At 48.8% G+C, this 19,524-nt stretch overlaps 1 protein-coding gene across 1 annotated transcript in view; it reads left to right on the forward strand.

Moving 5' to 3' along the window:
• Nucleotides 1-1,138: 1,138 nt before the first annotated feature.
• Nucleotides 1,139-19,524, forward strand: part of LOC146347833 (coagulation factor XIII B chain-like) — a 59,248-nt gene continuing 40,862 nt past the window's right edge. The window contains exons 1-3 of the mRNA XM_084851623.1: nucleotides 1,139-1,290; nucleotides 16,159-16,329; nucleotides 17,686-17,874. Coding sequence (XP_084707749.1) covers nucleotides 1,227-1,290; nucleotides 16,159-16,329; nucleotides 17,686-17,874 — 424 coding nt within the window. The 5' untranslated portion in view covers nucleotides 1,139-1,226. The remainder of the gene's footprint in view (nucleotides 1,291-16,158; nucleotides 16,330-17,685; nucleotides 17,875-19,524) is intronic.

Genomic DNA, 19,524 nt, shown 5'->3' on the forward strand with positions numbered 1-19,524 from the left:
TTCTGGAAATTCCAGGCCAATTAGCTTAAAGTTTGTTCCAGGTAAATTGGTTGAAAGCATTTTAAAACATACAATTAATAACCATATGGAAGGACAAGCCCTGCTGAAAAAGAACCAACATGGCTTCTGCAAAGGTAAGTCCTACTTCACTAACCTTTAGAGTTGTTTCAGAGTGTCAATAAACATGTGGACAAGAGTGATCTGGTAGACATTGTTTACTTGGATTTACAAAAGGCTTTTGACCAAGTCCCTCACCAAAGACTCCTGAGCAAACTTAGCAGTGATGGAATAAGAGGAGAGGCCCTCTTGTGGATCAGTAAGTGGTTAAAGAACAGAAAGTAGAGTAGGAATAAATAGGGATGGTGGAGAATTCTGCCACAGACTCCAGTGAGTCTGTCCTTTAGAATCCAGCCCCCTGGAGTCTGTGGTGGAATGGCCTCCTGCCACCCCGCCACCCCGCGGAATCAATCCAGGATGGGCTTACCTGGTGGCGGATGCGGTTCTGACTCCGGTGGTGGCTCCAGCGGCGAATGAAGCGGCAGCTCCAGCTCTGCTGGGTTGCTGTGGCCACAAATGGTGGCTGTCGTAGCGGCCGCCATTTGCATCTCTACACTAGCCCATGATAGGCTACATATATATTTACGTACAGCACTTGAAGTAGTGATAGGCTACTTATATATTTACGTACAGCACCTGAATTTCGGCCGGGTGAGGCGGGGCGCCTCCCCCCCGGCCAGAATTTTTTGGGGGAGGGATGGGGCGCCTCCCCCCCACTGCAAAGCAAGCTTTGGGATCAAGTAAGGGACTGTCATCCATCCCTATTCCAAGTCATCAATATCTGTTTTGTCACCTCCTCAAGACCCTGCTCTGAGCTGCAGTTCATGGACAGCAAAAAGGCCTGACTGGTTCAGAAGTTAGCAACTGTGGCAGGCAGGGTATGTTTTTCTGGGCAGTTGTCAACACTACACCAAATGCTGCACGGTTGTTGCTGCCAAAGTTGCAACACAAATGTCACAGACCTTTTGCAAACACTCCCCATTGGGTTTAAAAGTTCATGTTCCTCATTCCAGTACTTTTTTCTCCTGTCCACTTGCCATATGGGAAAGCAGCAAATAAACTCTGACAGTGGATTAGAGGAGAAACAAAAGAAGGAAGGTATTTGGAGCATATAGGTTGTTGAAAGTGACGATTCTGTGACAGGGAGTAACTCTGTTGCCTGAAGCACGATGAAGAGCTGGCTGGTCTTTATTGTCTCGTTTCTTCAATGGACAGGCTGTACTTCCCAAAATGGTAAGTTACGAAGGGAAAAGGCAAGAGGGAAAATTTTAAAAGGGGAATGATTACAGCAGGATTCGTGAACAAAACACTTGTTTCAGCAGGATGGCAGAGACAGGAATTCATCCGATGTTGATCTATAGAGTTGTGGTTTTCTGGCACTTTGTAGTTGCAGATTCTTTGAAGATTATTTTTGAGTAGGAATCAACATGGGTAATTTAAGGGATGTGAGATTATGAATACATTAACCTCTTAGGAAAACACATTTCACACTTGTAAATGCACACATACTTCTGAGTGCCTTTGTTTGAGATACCTTAAGAACCAGATGTATTTCTACATGAAGACTTTCAGTTATGACAATCACGTAAGGTATCTGAGTGATTACCATTTTCGCAATTGTAAGCCTGTTTCTAAAGAGGTTTTTCCCCCAGGGCTTTTACTTTTTGTATATATTTTTATCCCGTTCTGAAAGATTCTCACAGTGGCTATAGAAACAGGGGTCAAAATGAATATTCAATAAACAAAACAACCTTCCCATGTAACATGTTGTGATAAGGGCTTTGCATGTCCATTCAAGGTAAAACATGTCCTAAACAAATGTTATTTTGGCAACACACCATATGGATCAACAGGACAAGGACTAATGTTGCACAACTGCCAGCACAACATCGGGCATGGAGGTACGTAGCATGAAGCTGTGCACCGTTGCTCGCTCTGATTTTGGATCAGGGCTGTGGCCATTATTTTCTGTGCCACAGCCCAACCCCTTAATATGCAAACTGTGATTTATTTATGTTTTACCTCTAAATATTTTACTCCTAAATGAGTCCTTTAAATATTGTAATCCTAATTTGACTCCTAAATGAGTCAACTGAACAGTTTGTGATATAGATTCTCAGATCAGCGAGTGTATCTTTGCTGCAAGATTCAGAGCCCATGAATGGGTGTGGGGGTTTTTAGGAGCAGACACGAATTTAAGAACAGAAAACCAGTTTTGATATGTTGCTAGTTCATTTCTCAGACCTTCCCATGGGATTTGTTCCTCTGTAACCTCTGTGGCCCCTTCCTCAAGCACCCTGCCCTCCAAAGATGACTTTATGATGAATGTCAAGATTACAGTGAGAGTTTAGGAAGAGAAAAACTCATTACTTATATAGAGTATGTGCAATTGTTAAGAGTCCTTTACCTATGTTGGCTTATCTAATTACTTAAATAAATGGCAGGCCTTTTTACTACTGGTCAGTGAAGCAAACTAACACTGCATTATTAGGGTGGGTCACTCTGCCCTAACCTCTGTCCTTTTATGGCTTCCATTTGACTAAGTTTGCATAGAGTTAACTGATGCAGTTCAGTAACACATGAATTCCAAAGTTTAAATCCTTCATGTGCCATAAACTCAAAAAGTACTTAAAAGTAAGTCTCTCTCTCTCCGCCCCACTCACCCCCAGTCACCTCCTTTGCTCATTCAGCACTATGGGGAAGTCTTAACTTCCTCTATGGGATTTGGGTTTCAGGAATACAAAAGTAGCCAAAAAGTTGCAGGGGGATGTACAGGAGGAATAAGAAGGAAAGATTTACCTGTGGGCTGTGGCTTATCCTGCACTGAGCAGGGGGTTGGAATTGATGACTTTCAAGATCCCTTTCAGCTCTGTCATTCTATGTGGATGGTAGGGATGTCAGAGGAATCTGTCCAGGGGGTGGAGTTCACCAATCTTTCAGCTGCTCTACCCTCTGGACTTGCACAATTTCTGGTCAGAGTTTGCAGGAATTGCATGCATGATTGCAGAAATTGGGTTTTTTTTAATATAAAAATAACTGATGAAGTTCCCGAGTTTGGGAACAAACCCCCAGCTCAGCTCACAAAAGCAAGCCATGTCAGGGGTGCTTAGGGATGTCAGAGAATTCCGCCATGGATCTCGGTGAGGCCGAATGCCAGTGCATTCGGCCCCCCGAACTCCGTGGCGGAAAGGCCTGCCACCCCCCGTCCCCCTGCGGATCCCCCCCAGGATGAGACTTACCTGGGGCAGATCTTCTGGGCAGCGGTGGCGGCTGGTCTTCTGACCAGCTGCCGCCGCTGCCATTTCCAGTGTTAAAAAAAAAAAAAGAGATGTGATAGGCTACGTAAAGCTTTACGTAGCCTATCATGGCTAGGTTAAAAAAAAAAACACAACATGATAGGCTACATAAATCTTTACGTAGCCTATCACTTCTGACTTAAAAAAAAAAGCGCATATGCAAATGGAGGCAGCTACAGCTGCTGCCATTTCGTTCCTTATTTTGGGCCATCTTAGTCTACGTAAATATTTACGTACACTAAGATGGCGAAAATAAGGGGGAATGCAAATAGCATCCGCTACGCTATTTGCGTTCCCCTTATTTTCGCCGTCTTAGTCTACGTAAATATTTACGTAGATTATGATGGCGAAAATAAAGGGGAACACAAATAGAGTAGCGGGCACTATTTGTGTCCCTTTTTGATTCACCGTTTTAGCCTGTGTAAAGATTTACGTAGGCTAAAATGGTGAATCAAAAAGGGACACAAATAGCTCCCGCTACGCTATTTGCATTCCCCTTTGTTTTCACCGTCATAGGCTACGTAAATATTTACTTAGACTAAGACGGCCAAAAATAAGGAACACAAATGCGTACGTGGTTTTTTTTTTACCCAGCCATGATAGGCTACATAAATCTTTACGTAGCCTATCACGTCTTGTAAAAAAATAAGAAAAAAAATAGACAAGACTGCAAATGGTGGTGGCGGCAGCCTGTTGGAAGACCAGCTGCCTCAGCCGCCGCAGCCGCCGCCGCAGCTGCCGCAGCCGCCGCCTCCCGGAACATCCACCCCGGGTAAGTCTCGTCCTGGGGGGGATCTGCGGGGTGGCGGGGGGGTGGCAGGCCATTCCACCACTGAGTTCGGGGGGCCGAATGCGCTGGCATTCGGCCTCACCGAGACCTGCGGTGGAATTCTCTGACATCCCTAGTCATAACCCCATCCAATCCTGCCCTCCCCCCCACACTCACTTGTGGAGAGGATGTGAGGACCAGGCCAGGGGAAGGAAAAGGCACTGACCTTCCCCTCACTCCTCCTCCATGCAGAGAGGGTGTGTTAACTTACATAATGGGGCAATGTAAAGGTCAAGTTAACAGAAAATGTATTAAGAACACCAAGAATTAATTGTCTGGCATTTTTGTTTGTTTGTTTCATGAGGATAAAGGATGTTAAAGATACAGTCAACAAGGGGATACCAAAAGGTGTAAAACAAACAAAATAGTTTATCTCAGTTTTAGCATCCACCCGAGAAACAGACCTGTCCACCCTACAAGTTTAGGGAAGGACAGAGGGAAAATAAAACACTTGAGGATGTGTTTGTTAACTCCTCCTTGAGGGCCCCTCCTTCTAGTCTTCTTCCTGACCTTTAGGTTGTTCATTTCTGTTGGAAAATCAAGGGGAAACTTCTTAAGTGGTTGCTTAAGTATAGGACTACCCCAGTGATGGGAAACTAATGGCGGAAAGCAATTGGCTTTTTTTCTTCTTCTTCAGCTGGTTCCTGGGCTGATCTTTCTTCCCAGAAACCCTGAAGCGGCCTCATGCTGAGCTGCACACATTGGGAAAATCAGAATCCAGCCCTGAGTTACAGCCTAGACGGCCAGCCGGCCAGCCAGCCAACTGGAGCGTGCACAGCAGTGTTTCTCTTCTGCTAGGGCTGTTTTCATTAGGGCTGTGCACGGACCCCCCGATCCGCTTTTGATGCAGCTTTAGATCCTCAGAAGTGACCTGTATCCACCTGAGACAGATTCGGGGGCCCTCCGCTTCGACTCGGATCTGAATCCGAAGGGAGATTCGGATATCCGGATCACCCGTTCTTGCCTTTTCCCATTGACTTGCATGGGCAAACACAAAGGGTCATAACTTTCTTAGTTTTTATGATACAGGCATGGAATATGGACACCTCTCTGCTCCTCTGGAGTGGAGGCCACCTGCAATATTTCAGACAGTTTGACTGAGTGGTTTTTGTTCTAGGTGGAGTTAAAATCTGATGTTTTCCACAGAAACTCTCAAAGCAAAGAGCTGTAACTTCTCCCTGCTTCCACACATGCACATGACACCTTGGCCTCTCCCAGCCTCCCTCAAGGGCATTGCACCCCCCAAAGCCCTGGTAGTTTGGCCCGCTGGCTTGTGTACCAGGCGCAGGTGAAATTTGAGTTTTTCCAGGAAAACAGCAAGGAGCTGTGACTTCTCCCCACCTCTCCCCTGCCAGCACCCGAAGATGCCTCATATTGCGCTGGATTGCTTTGCCACACAGTGGAGTGTTATTGGAATAAGAACGTAATTAATATAAATACCATGTGTCTCATGCTTTTTCAACACTGTCTTGAAATTTGGAAATATAGTGTTGGTGGAACAACAACCTAGCATGCGCACACACACACACACACACACACACAGATACAGACACACAAGAGCTAAAGACAAGCAGAACTACCTAAGCAAACGACAGATGTCTTTAATTTATTGCTTTATATTTCATGTTCTAACTTTAACAGGACAGAGGAGGTTATAAGATAAGAGCCAAGAGGAAGTGAACAACCCTCCCCCCGCTCCTTTAATTTCTAGTTTGGGAAGATCAACACAGAGAAGACACAGACGGTTCACTATAGTGCGTGGGGTGGGGGGAAACCAAACCCTACACACATGGGCTGCTATAACATGCCTTTCTTTAATAGGGATGTCAGAGAATTCTGCCATGGATCTCAGTGAAGCCAAATGCCAATGCATTCAGCCCACCAAAATCCATGGCAGAACAAAGCCCCCCCACTCCACCACCCCGCGAAAGGAACGCGAAATGGAGCACTTACCTGGTGCCGTTCGCGCTGCTTTGCCAATGGTGGCGGCTACGGCGGCCGCCATTTGAGTTCCCTTTTTTTGCTGTGATAGGCTACGTAAATACTTAAGTAAGTATTTATGTAGTATTTACGTAGCCTATCATGGCTAACGCAGGGATGCCATTTGTGTCCCTGCGGAGGCCGTGATAGGCTACATAAGTATTTACGTAGTCTATTACAGCAAAAAAAGGGAACGCAAATGGTGGCTGCTGTAGCCACCGCCGTTTGTGTTCCTGTTTCTTTTTGCCGTGATAGGCTATGTAAATATTTACGTAGCCTATCACGGTAAAAAAATAGGGGTGCAAATGGTGTAGTGGCCGCCATTTGCGCCCCTGTCTTTCTCTGTGATATAGGCTATGTAAATATTTACATAGCCTATCACGGGCAAAAACGTGAATGCAAATGGCGGGCTCCGTAGCCACCGCCATTTGTGTCTGCAGGCTCCAGACGCCTGCGAATGCACCCCTCTGGCAGGCCTAGGGATGGACGAAAGTCCCTTACCTGGTCCCGCAGCTTGCTTCACGGTGGGGGGGAGGCGCTCCGTCCCTTCCCCCGAAATTCTGGGTGTGGGGGGAGGCGCCCCATCCCTCCCCGCCAAAATTCTGGCCGGGGGGGAGGCGCCCCATCCTTTCGGTCGAAATTCTGGCCGGGGGGGAGGCGCCCCGTCCCTCCGGCCGCGAATCCTCCTGGCCAACCGGGACGCAAATGGCGGCATAAATGTTTACGTAGCCTATCACGGCTGACTTTGGAAAAAAAAAAGCTTGTACGCAACTAGCGTTGCCCTTATTTTCACCGTAGTCTACGTAAATGTTTACATAGACTACACATGCCCAAATAAGGAACGCAAATGGTGGTGCCCATGGGTGCCGCCATTTGCGTACACGCTTTTACCCCCCCCCCAAAGTCAGCCGTCATAGGCTACGTAAACATTTACGTAGCCTATCACGGTGTTATTTGAAAATCTAGACATGATAGGCTACGTAAATCTTTACGTAGCCTATCACATTGTTGTTGTTGGTTTTTTTACGTGGAAATGGCGGCGGCGGCAGCCGGTCGGAAGACCACTGCCGAACTGCCGCCGGGAACTGCCGCCACCAGGGACATTCGCGCAAAGCAAGTCCCATCCCGGGGGGGGTGGCAGGGGGATGGCGGACCGTTTCTCCACCAATTTCGGGGGGCCGAATGCATTGGCATTTGGCCTTCCGGAGATTCGTGGAGAAATTCTCTGACATCCCTACCGGCGGCTCCGCGCAGTTGCCACAGAGCAGAGCCGGCTAAGTTAGGATTTCACGAATCACCCCTGCAAAAAAGTAAGTGACTTTTGTACATCCCTATTCTTTAAGCATTTAGAAAGAAAGAAAAAGCTAAATGCTTGAATATGACTTTAAAGGGGGTGGGGAGGAACATGCCCAGAAGTCAATGTTTGTTTTTAAAAATGAAAATCAGACTAGGTTTTTAAAATTCTTAAAGAGACAGAGTTGACAGAAAAAAATGACAAGGAAACAGAATGAAGATAACAGAAGTGAGGGTTGACATTAGACAAAAAACACAGCCTTTTCCAGAGTCCAAAAGGGAAATCAACAAACTAAGGCAGGAATGGCGGGGGAGGGGGGAGTGTAGCAGCAACGAGTGAAGAAAACGTAAGTTACTTTGAAAAAATATGGAAAGGAGAGATGAATCTATCTAATACAAATAATAAATGAGTTGGTGGTAGAAAGAAATAGGAGAGGGCAGCTGGAATGGGTGCTGCAAAGACACTGTCCCAAAGGGGATGGTCGAGCAAAGAGTGAGGGAACAATCCCATTGCAACCAATCTGTTTTCTTTTAATTTAAATTCTGAGGAAAGCCTAATGGCGATCAAAATTGAATAAATTGAAGGAACAACTCCAAGGAATGTATACGCATGTGCGCACACACACACACACACACACACACACCATCATCTACCCATACACTACCCCTCTTCCAAAGACACAGCTAGCGCAATAGCCGAACACAGCCTTTCGCCAAAGTATATATACCCCCTTCCTCCAACACTCTCTCTGAATGGAAACTGCTGCCGTCGGTTCTGGCTGAGAGCTCCTATTCGCCAAAGCACACTCCCTCCTCCTCTTGTGCTCGCCTTCCCACCTCCCCACACCTTCCTGCGTCTGCTCACCTTCCCTCTCCCTCCTCCTCCTCCTCCTGCCCTTCCGCATGAGTTTTCAGAAGTTGATAAATTTTGGAGACAGCCTGTCTGGACTGCTCAGGGATTAAGTAGAGCTCCGAATATATGAAGAGGAGGAGGTGGCTCTTGGGGGCGGGGGGCATTGCCCTGGACGCCTCGGTACTAGGCTTGGCAGAGAATTCTGCCATGGATTTTGGTAAGGCCGAATGCCAGCGCATTCGGCCCCCTGAAATCTGTGGCGGAAAGGAGCCTACCTTGCTGCGGCTGCGGCAGTGGCTGCGGTGGCGGCTGCGGCTGCATCCGGGTTGCTGTGGCCACAAATGGCGGCCATCATAACGGCCGCCATTTACGTCCCTACACCGGCCCTGTGATAGGCTACATATATATTTATGTAGCCTATCATGGCTAAAGCAGGGACGCAAATGGCATCCCCTATGCCATTTGCATTCCCGTTTTAGCCGTGATAGCCTAGGTAGCCGTGATAGCTGTAGCCGCCGCCATTTGCGTTCCCTTTTTTTGCCATGATAGCCTACATAAATATTTACGTATCCTATCATGGCAAAAGACAGGGGCGCAAATGGCATAGTGGCCGCCATTTTCGCCCCTGTCTTTTCCCATAATAGGCTACATAAATATTTACGTAGCCTATCAAGGCAAGAAAAAAACAGGAACGCAAATGGCGGCCACCGTACCCATTTGCGTTCCCTTTTTTTTTTTGCCATGATAGGCTATGTAAATATATACATAGCCTATCATGGCAAAATACAGGGAGGCAAATGGCGGCAGCTATGGTGGCCACCTTTTGTGTCCCTGTGCAGCCCAGGGGCCGGATGTCCGGCTGTGGGTGGCCCTGGCCGGCGGCTCCACAGAGTCGCTGCAGAGCGGAGCCGGCGGGGGAGAATTTCAGGGGGAGGGACTGACCGCCTCCCCCCCACCACGAATGTCACCCTTCGAAAAGGTAAGTGACTTTCGTACATCCCTAGGTCTGACTTCCATCCAGCTCCAAGGAAGAGTTGAAGCTGGAACAAACAACAGAATAGGATGCCATACCATATTTCATAGCCTACATAAGATGTCTGTGAAGGATGTGGCCATTAACAGCTCTCATTTACTGACATTTTGATTTTGGAGCTTGAGTGAACATGGAAAGCCCCCCGGTACTGCTGGAGCATTCTCAGGCCTCCTGTGAGGCGTTGGCAAGGCACTTTGCAGATAAAATTGATTGGATTAGGAGTGTTATTCTGTGTGCTGTGGATACAGTTAGTGAGCAAGAGGCAGCCTGTGGCAAACCGATTTTGTGGGATCAGTTCCAGCTTCTTCCTTCTGATGAAGTGGACAAGGTGCTTTCATCTGTAAGGCTTACCACCTGCTTACTTGATCCTTGCCCATCTTGGTTCATTATGGGTTGCAGGGAGAGACTGGGTGAGGGGATCAGGGTGGTGGTGATCACCTCCCTTGAGGAGGAAGTGATGCCATCAGCCCTCAAGGAGGCAGTGATAAGACTGCTCTTAAAGAAGCCCTCTTTCTTTCTCAAGAGGGGCAGCGGTGGCTTAGTGGTTAAGACACTGAACTGCAGACTGGGAGGTCGGCAGGACAGCAGTTCGAGACCCGAGTGCTGAATGACAGAGCAAGCTCCCATCTTCAGTCCCAGCTCCTGCCAACCTAGCAGTTTGAAAGCAAGAAATTGCAAGTAGATAAATATGTACCGCTTTGGCAGGAAAGGTAACAGCATTCTGTGCACCTCGGTGTTCAGTCATGCCGGTCACATGACCACGGAAGCATCTTCAGACAGCGCTGGCTCTTTGGCTTAGAAATGGAGATGAGCACCACACCCTAGAGTCGGACACGACTGGTTGGGGACACCTTTACCTTTTACCTTTTCAAAGAAGCCCTCCTTGGATCCCCAAGTTCTGAATAACTTTCACCCAGTCTCAAATCTGTAGGGATGTACGAAAGTCACTTACCTGGTCTCGCAGCTTGCTTTGCGGTGGGGGGGAGGTGCTTCGCTTCTCCCCCTGAAATTCAGGTGGGAGGGCGGAGGTGCCCCGCTTCGCCCGGCCAAAATTCAGGCCGGGGGGAAGTCGCCCTGCCTCTCCCGGCCAAAATTCAGGCAGGGGAGAAGCACCCCGTCTCCCCGGCCGCGAACTTCAAAAGAAAAAAAGAAAAAAAAAAGCCCCGTGATAGGCTACGCAAATCATTACGAAGATTTTCAAAGTCAGCTGTGATAGGCTACGTAAATCGTCACGTAGCCTATCACGGGTGACTTTTGGGGGAAAAAAAAGCGCGTACGCAAATGGCGGTGGCCCACACAGCATTGCCCTTATTTTCGCCGTAGTCTACGTAAATCTTTACGTAGACTAGACGTGCCAAATAAGGAACGCTAATGGCGGCGCCCATGGGCCGCCGCCATTTGCGTACGTGCTTTCCCCCCCCCCAAAGTCACCCGTGATAGGCTACGTGACGATTTACGTAGCCTATCACGGCTGACTTTGAAAATCCAGCCGTGATAGGCTGCGTAAATCATTACGTAGCCTATCACGGGGCTTTTTATTTTTTTTACTTGTAATGGCGGCGGCGGCGGCATCCGGTCAAAAGAACGGCTGCCGCCCGCGCCCCACATGAACCGCCGCCGAACCGCCGCCGGGACCCGCCACCTGAAGGGACATTCGGCGAAGGTAAGTCCCATCCGGGGGGGGGCGGGGGGCTGGCGGAGAATTTCACCGCCGATTTCGTGGGGCCGAATGCGTTGGCACTCGGCCCCCAGAAGATTTGGGGAGAAATTCTCCCCCATCCCTACAAATCTGCCATTTTTGGGCAAGGTGATTGAGCAGGTGGTGGCGATGCAGTTGAAGGCACACTTGGAAGAAGCTGATTATCTAGACCCATTTCAGTCGGGATTCAGGCCTGGGCATGGGACAGAAATGGCCTTGGTCACCTTGGTGGATGATATGAGGAGGGCTCTGGATAGGGGTGAATGCTCCTTCCTTGTTCTCCTCGACCTTTCAGTGGCATTTGATACCGTTGACCACGGTATCCTCCTGGACAGCCTGGAGGGGTTGGGCACTGGAGACACCATATTGCAGTGGTTCCGGTCCTTCCTCTCTGGCAGGTGCCAGAGGGTAGCACTGGGAGAGGAGGTTTTGGGCCCATGGCTGCTCACTTGTGGGGTGCCACAGGGTTCCATCCTCTCCCCAATGCTATTTAACATCTATGTTAAGCCGCTGGGGGCTATCATCAGGAGCTTTGGGGTGCAGTGTCATCAATATGCGGATGACATGCAGCTCTACCTCTCGTTTAAATCTTCACCAAGGTTGGCTGTAGAATCCCTGTCCAAATGTCTGGAGACGGTGAGTGGCTGGATGGGGAGGAATAGGCTGAAGCTGAACCCTGACAAGACCGAGGTACTTTTGGTGGGAGACAAGAGGAGGCTGGGGGATGTTGACCTGGTGTTGAATGGGGTACGGCTAGGGGTGGACGAAAGTCACTTACCTTTTCTCGCAGCTTGTTCGCGGTGGGCGGGAGCGCTTCGCCGCTCCCCCCGCGAAGTTCAGGCCGGGGGGGGGAGGCTTCCCTTCTCGCCCGGCCAAAATTCAGGCCGGGGGGGAGGCTTCCCTTCTCGCCCGGCCGAAATTCAGGCCGGGGAGGAGGCTTCCCGCTTCGCCCGGCCGCGAACACGAAAGTTAAAAAAAAAAAAAAAAAGTCCCCTGATAGGCTACGTGACGATTCACGTAGCCTATCATGGCTAGATCTGGAAAGTCAGCCGTGATAGGCTACGTGAATCGTCACGTAGCCTATCACGGGTGACTTAAAAAAAAAAAAAAAGCACGTACGCGAATGGCGGCCCCCATAGGGAGCATTATCCGTACACACTTTTTTTTTTTTTTTTTTAAAGTCACCCGTGACTTTAATGGCGGCCCCCATAGGCCGGCATTATCCGTACACACTTTTTTTTTTTTAAAGTCACCCATGATAGGCTACGTGACGATTCACGTAGCCTATCACGGCTGACTTTGCAAATCTAGCCGTGATAGGCTACGTGAATCGTCACGTAGCCTATCAGGGGATGTTTTTTTTTTTTTTCTTTGATTGCAATGGCGGGGGCGGCAGCCGGTCGAAAGACTGGCTGCCGCTCCTGCCCCGCTCGAACACCGGACGAACCGCCAGCCGGACCCGCCGCCGGGAGGGACATTCAGGGAAGGTAAGTCCCGTCCCGGGGGGGGTGCGGGGTGCGGGGGGGTGCGGAGGATTTCTCCCTGAAACATGTTCGGGGGGCCGAACACGTTGGCGCTTGGCCCCCCGAAGTTTCGGGGAGAAATTCTCCGCCATCCCTAGGTACGGCTACCCTTGAAAGACCAGGACCGCAGCCTGGGGGTGATTTTAGACTCCCAGCTGTCCATGGAGGCTCAGGTATCAGCTGTGAGTCGGGCAGCACTGTAACAACTCCATCTAATATGGCGGCTGTGCCCCTACTAGGGATGGACGAAAGTCCCTTACCTGTCCTCGAAGCTTGCTTTGCGGTGGGGGGGAGGCGCTTCGGTTCTCCCCCCGAAGTTCATGCGAGGGAGGGAGGTGCCCCGCCTCGCCTGGCCGAAATTCAGGCCGGGGGGGAGGCATCCCATCCCTCGCCAGCAAAATTCAGGCTGGGTAGAAGCGCCCCGTCTACCCGGCCGCAAAAAAAAAGTAAACAAAAAACCAAAAATCCCCGTGATAGGCTACGTAACGGTTTACGCAGCCTATCACGGCTAGATTTGCAAAGTCAGCCATGATAGGCTACGTAAATCGTTATGTAGCCTATCACGGGTGACCTTGGAAAAAAAAAAAAAGTGCGTACGCAAATGGCGGCCCCCATAGGGCACCACCATTTGCGTTCCTTATTTGGTCCCTGTAGTTTACGTAAAGATTTACGTAGACTACGGCGAAAATCAGGGCAACGCAAATAGCGTAGCGCTTATTTTCGCCGTAGTCTACGTAAATCTTTACGTAGACTACAGGGACCAAATACGGAACGCAAATGGCGGCGCCCTATGGGGGCCGCCATCTGCGTACGCGCTTTTTTTTTTTCAAAGTCACCCGTGATAGGCTACGTAACGATTTACGTAGCCTATCATGGCTGACTTTGCAGATCTAGCCGTGATAGGCTACGTTAATCGTTACGTAGCCTATCACGGGGTTGTTGTTGTTTTTTTTTACTTTACTTTGTAATGGCGGCGGCGGCAGCCAGTCGAAAGACCACCTGCCGCCCCCGCCCCCGCCGAAAGCCCACCGAACCGTCGCCGGGACCCGCCGCCGGGAGGACATTCGGCGAAGGTAAGTCCCATCCCAGGGGGGCTGGGGGCCGGCGGAGATTTTCACTGCCGATTTCGGAGGGTCGAATGCGTTGGTGCTCGGCCCCCCGAAGTTTCAGGGAGAAATTGTCCCCCATCCCTAGCTCCTACCTTCCCAACCACCTGATCCCATTGGTAGTACATGCCCTGGTCTCCTGTTGTCTAGACTACTGTTATGCGCTCTCCGTGGGGTTACCCTTGAAGATGGTTTGGAAGCTGCAGCTGGTTCAGCACGCGGCGGTTCGCCTGATTCAAGGCAGCCGCCAGCGAGATCACATCACTCCAGTGCTGAAGGTGTTGCACTGGTTACCAGTTGTTTTCCGGGCCAAATTCAAGGTGTTGGTTTTGAAACCTTATACTGTTCCGACCCAGCCTATCTTAAGGAGCGTCTCCAGCAACACCAGACAGGCCGCTTAACAAGATTAGCCTCGGATGGCCTTCTCTCTGTCCCATCAGCCAGGACAGCTAGACTGGTGGGGACGAGGGAGAGGGCCTTCTCTGTGTTGGCCCCCACTCTGTGGAACTCCCTCACTAGGGAACTCTGCCATGCCCTCTCTTTAATGAGCTTCCACCACGCATTAAAACGTGGTTGTTCAGGCAGGCATTTGTGGTGGGTTAGGGTATTTTAGAGAATGTTTTTACTGTAGACTTTTATTGTTTTAAACTGTTTTATTATATACTTTGTACATCACCCAGAGTGGCTGGGTGACCAGTCAGATGGGCGATCAATAAATTTAATAAATTAATTAATTAATTAACACAACATGTTGAACCAAAAGGTTTTTTTGCTAACTGAATCCATGTTGTTAATTGAATCTGCTTATCAGCTTTACAGATGACACAAAATTGGGCAGGATAGCTAATATCCTGGAAGACAGAAACAAAATTCAAAGTGATCTCGATAGACTGGAGAGCTGGGCAGAAAACAACAGAATGACCTTTAATAGGGATAAATACCAAGTTTTGCACCTAGAAAAAAGAAACCAAATGCACAGTTATAAGATGGGCGATATTTGGCTCAACAATACTACAAGTGAGAAGGTTCTTGGAATTGTTGTCGATCACAAGCTGAATATGAGCCAACAATGTGATGTGGCTGCAGAAAAGGCAAATGCTATTCTGGGCTGCAATAATAGGAGTATAGCTTCCAAATCACGTGAAGTACTAGTTCCCCTCTACTCAGCACTGGTTAGGCATCATCTTGAGTGCTCTGTCTAGTTCTGAGCACCATACTTTAAGAAGGATGCAGACAAACTGAAGAGGGTTCAGAGGAGGGCAACGAAGATGATCAGGGGACTGGAAACAAAGCCCTATGAGGAGAGAGAACAATTTGATAATGTTGTGAGAAGGCTGAGCCTGGTCGGTTTAGGGTAGAAGACATCAATCACCTTCACCTTCAAGAAGGCGGTACTATTTGGAAGATCACATTCTAAACCCCAGCATTGATTCTGGGGAGACTGTGTGAGAGACAAGGAGATGGAGACCGAGAAGGAAGATTTTGAGGAAGCAGTGAAGAGGGAAAGGCAGAGACAGAAAAGAGAGGTGTTGAGGAGGCTGAGTAAATTCCAGGGAAGACAGCAGCAGTGGCAGCATTCTGCCCTTCCCCCATTTGTCACACAGCAGTGAGTCCATAGCCAACAGTCCATAACTGAGGCCTCTTACTGGACTACACAACAACAGACAGGTTTTAAGAAATAGCCTGCCTTTCTGGAGCATATGACTCTTGGACCGCCTTCCCTCCATGGTATTGTTAGACTTCTCCAAACGAATACAGGATTTAAGTGTTTGTTCTCTTCCTCCCCCCTCCTTTCCCTTCCATGTTAAGAAATCCTACTTCTTGGTTTAGAAGTTTCTCACTGGTTTTTCCCCACCTGCTTTCAGGGAACAGGGGGCCTGGTGGGCTGGAGGCAGCGCACATTAGTTTGGGTTCAGCACCTTTCTCCCGCGTCCTCTCTTGCATGTATGAACCTAGGTCCCATGGTTTCCACACTCACCCCCCTCACACAGGGATGCTGGGAGGGAAAGTGGGCATATATCTGGAGGCACGACTGGGCCCTGGGTTTGTACACATAGAGTAGCATACGGCGGAGAAAGATGCTGACCCCAAACTAGTGTGTGGTGCGTCCGGCCTACCAGGAGGCCTGCAGGGGAATTACCTACACCAGGTCCTGCAGCGGTGCAGATTTCTGATGTGTTTGGGGGGGCTCTGTGGAAGGAGAGGGGTTAGGACTCAGCACAGCTGTGCCCCTCCCTCTTGCCACCCACTCCCCGCGGATGACACATGTCTGGCAGAGCGGCTCAGTGTGGCATGTGGAGGCACTCCTGTCCTGCAGGGGTGTTTTCAGTGGAGGCACTGGGAGCATTCCGCTTCATTCCAGTGCCCTTCAGCCTCATTCAAATGCGTTTCAGCCAATGAACCTGTGAGATTAGGATCGCACCCGTAGTTGCTGCTGTGGTTCTGTGAAAAGGACGGAGGGATTGTTTTGATGCTGAACGTAATTGCAGTGTGTGAAGAACCACCGGACCTTGAATTTGGGGAGATTGTAAGTGATGAGAAGGCCGAGTACCTGGAAAGGGACAGAGTGCAGTACAGGTGCAACCCTGGATACACCTTGGAAGGGTCTGAATGGATCATATGCAGAGGACAAAAGTGGACATCTCTGCCAAAGTGTTCAGGTAAGAGGTTATATTTGGTTCATTTTGAAAACTACAGACTTAAAATCGGATTGTGGTGTGCCTGATATGACCGTGGAGAACCTGCTTGTGTGCAAAGTTGTTTTGTCCATGCGTGCAAAGTGGATAGAGCAGGAGCGCAACGCTAGGGATTGTTCACTTGCTACATGGAGGCCACCGAACTGGAAGCCCCATGTCAAGAATTTATTTGTTTGTTTATTCATGCATTTCATTTCTATACCACCCAATAGCCGAAGACGACAGAAAAGGAGAGAGAAAGGATATTGTTGGCAAGAGTCCGGCAGGGCAGGTGGGGGATGGAATCTTTTACGGCCTCCCATTCCTGCAATTTTGTCATTTTCAGCTAGACAGGCTTCTGGGCGTCTGGCTGAATTGCCTTCCAATGGTTGATCTATGTCTGTTGCATTACATGCATTTGTATTAATGGATTCACAAAATTGGCAATATTGGTGCTTGGGGAAGTCACAGTGAAACTGGGTAATGTATGTCTTTTGATAACTAAGGCTGCAATCCCATGGTCCCGGGAGGGCATCCCAAAGGATATGGGATTGTTTGGTTCTCCCCCTGCATGGGCAGACATAAGCCTGATACAGTCCTGTGATGTTCCATCTCTGCATTTACCCCATCCTTTCTAGGTAGCTATGTTTCTGTTTTCGCACTATTTTGAAGTCAGTTCCAGTCAATATTAGACTTTGCCCATGCTCCAGCAACTTCCTTTCTCTCGGAAGGTTAAATAATGGCTTTGATAAAGTTAGAGTTCAGTGGAGGATGCTAGTTGGCTAGTAGAAACTGCGCTTCTAATGCCCCCTTTTAAGTTGCCTATTCATTTCTCATGAAAATTAGCACCTGTTCTCATCTTGGTATCGCTTCACTTCAACCCCCTTTGGATAAGAAACTTTGGTTTATGTACATGCTCCTCAAGAACTTGTATCTCATAAATAGTATTTGATTTTTGAGTAGAGAAATAGAGGTTTATAAAGACTTTTTGGCTGAATCGACACATAGCAGTTATACCGTTATCAAACAGTTATCATAACTATTGCTACACATGACACCAATGGGCACCATAGTTATGATAATGGTATAACTGCTTTCTGTAGATTCAGCCTTTGTCTCTCAAGTTTTTGAGCTAAACTTTGTCTTCCAGTGCCTTTCTAGAGAACCTAGAACAAAAAGACAGGCACACTTCCTTCATGGGAGACGACACATTGCCTAGTCAGCTGAATTACTTAGGGTTGCTGTTAATTTGCTAAATGGAGGTATGGAAGATTGCCGTACAGCAGCAAATGAGACATTCCACTGATGATTCCTGCCTTGTGCTTTCCCCCTTTATTTTAGCACCCTGTGTTATTATGAAACAACAGCTAGAAGCAAAAAACCTGCTTCTGCCTGGTGGCCGAAGACGTTCCCAAATGATCCAAAGTAATGAAAGGCTACAGTTCCTGTGCAGGGAAGGATATGTGCTCATAGCACCTTCAGTCAGGAAGTGTGTTGATGGGCACATGGATTTGCCATTGTGTATCTCTGGTAAGCATGCTGTTAAAATAGAGAAGTTCCTCTAGGAGCTCCAAGGGCCTGAAACCACTCCTCAATCCAGTCTGAAAGCCGGGGTTTCCTGGGCTCTCTTCCTCACTTGTTCACATTTGCTTTTAAAAGAGGATCCATATGCTTGGGAAGCATAACTGCCGTTATGAGCTGAATATCGTATTTATATTTGTCGCTTTCTGTATTAGTGCAACTCAACTGTAAGTGTCTGCTTCCAGTTTTAAGTATTCCATGGGGGAGAGAGAAAATCAGGCCCACTGATCTCAACACTAGATGTATAACAAGTGAAGGACCTCTAGTGTCCCATAGTCCAGAAGTGCAGCACCTCTTGCCTGCAGGCTGGATCCAGCCCTGTAGGCCTCCGCAGCTGGCTTGCTCCCTCTCCCACCAGGCCACGCCCCCTCTCAGCCACACCATGTGCCAATTTTCCACAGTAATCTGGTGAGAGAGGGAGAGACATGGTCTCTGTTTGCATTCTCAGATAATTTACATTCTTCTCTGTGCATAGGGATGTATGAAAGTCACTTACCTTTTCGAAGGGTGACATTTGCAGTGGGGGGGAGGCACTCCATCCCTCCCCTGAAATTCTCCCCAACCGGCTCCACTCGGCGGCGACTCTGCGAAAGCACCGGCCGGGGCCACCCACACCTGGACATCTGGCCGCTGGGCATCCTGCACAGGGATGCAAATGGCGGCCATTGTAGGCACCACCGTTTGCATCCCTGTCTTTTGCCACGATAGGCTATGTAACTATTTACGTAGCCTATCATGGCAAAAAAAAAAAAAGGGAACGCAAATGGCGGTGGCTACAGTGGCCTCCATTTGTGTTCTCCTTTTTTTTGCCTTGATAGGCTACATAAATATGTAAAAATATTTACATATGTAAAAATATTTACGTAGCCTATCACGGCAAAAAAAAGGGAACGCAAATGGTGGCCGCTGTAGTGACCACCATTTGCGTTCCCTTTTTTTTTTGCCATGATAGGCTACGTAAATACTTACTTAGCCTTAGGGATGTACGAAAGTTCCGACACAGATCTCGGGGAGGCCGAATGCCAGCGCATTCGGCCCCCCGAAATCGGTGGCGGAACGGCCCTCCACCCCCCCTGGTACGGGACTTACCTTAGACGGATCTTCCTGGTGGTGGCCGCTTCAATGGCGGCTGCGGTGGCGGTTCGGCTGCCGCCGCCGCCATTTCCAGGGAAAAAACTCCCCAAAAACAAAAAAACATGATAGGCTACGTAAAGATTTACGTAGCCTATCACGGCTAGATTTTTTAAAAAAACACCGTGATAGGCTATGTAAATGTTTATGTAGCCTATCATGGCTGATTAAAAAAAAAACACCCTGCTTGTATGCAAATGGCAGTGCCAAATGGGCTGTTTGTGTTCCCCTTATCACGGCTATTTGCGTTCCCCTTATTTTCGCCGTCTTAGTCTACATAAATGTTACGTAGACTAAGATGTGCCAAAATAAGGAACGCAAATGGCGGCGCCCATGGGTGCCGCCATTTGCGTACGCGCGTTTTGTTTTTTAATCAGCCATGATAGGCTACGTAAACATTTACGTAGCCTATCATGGCTGACTGCAGGGACACAAACGGCAGCGGCTACGTCCGCCGCCATTTGCGTC

The sequence above is a fragment of the Heloderma suspectum genome, chromosome 4 (genome assembly GCF_057233095.1).
Source record: "Heloderma suspectum isolate Gila_16-S chromosome 4, 16-S_ref, whole genome shotgun sequence".
Taxonomy (NCBI): Eukaryota; Metazoa; Chordata; class Lepidosauria; order Squamata; family Helodermatidae; genus Heloderma; species Heloderma suspectum.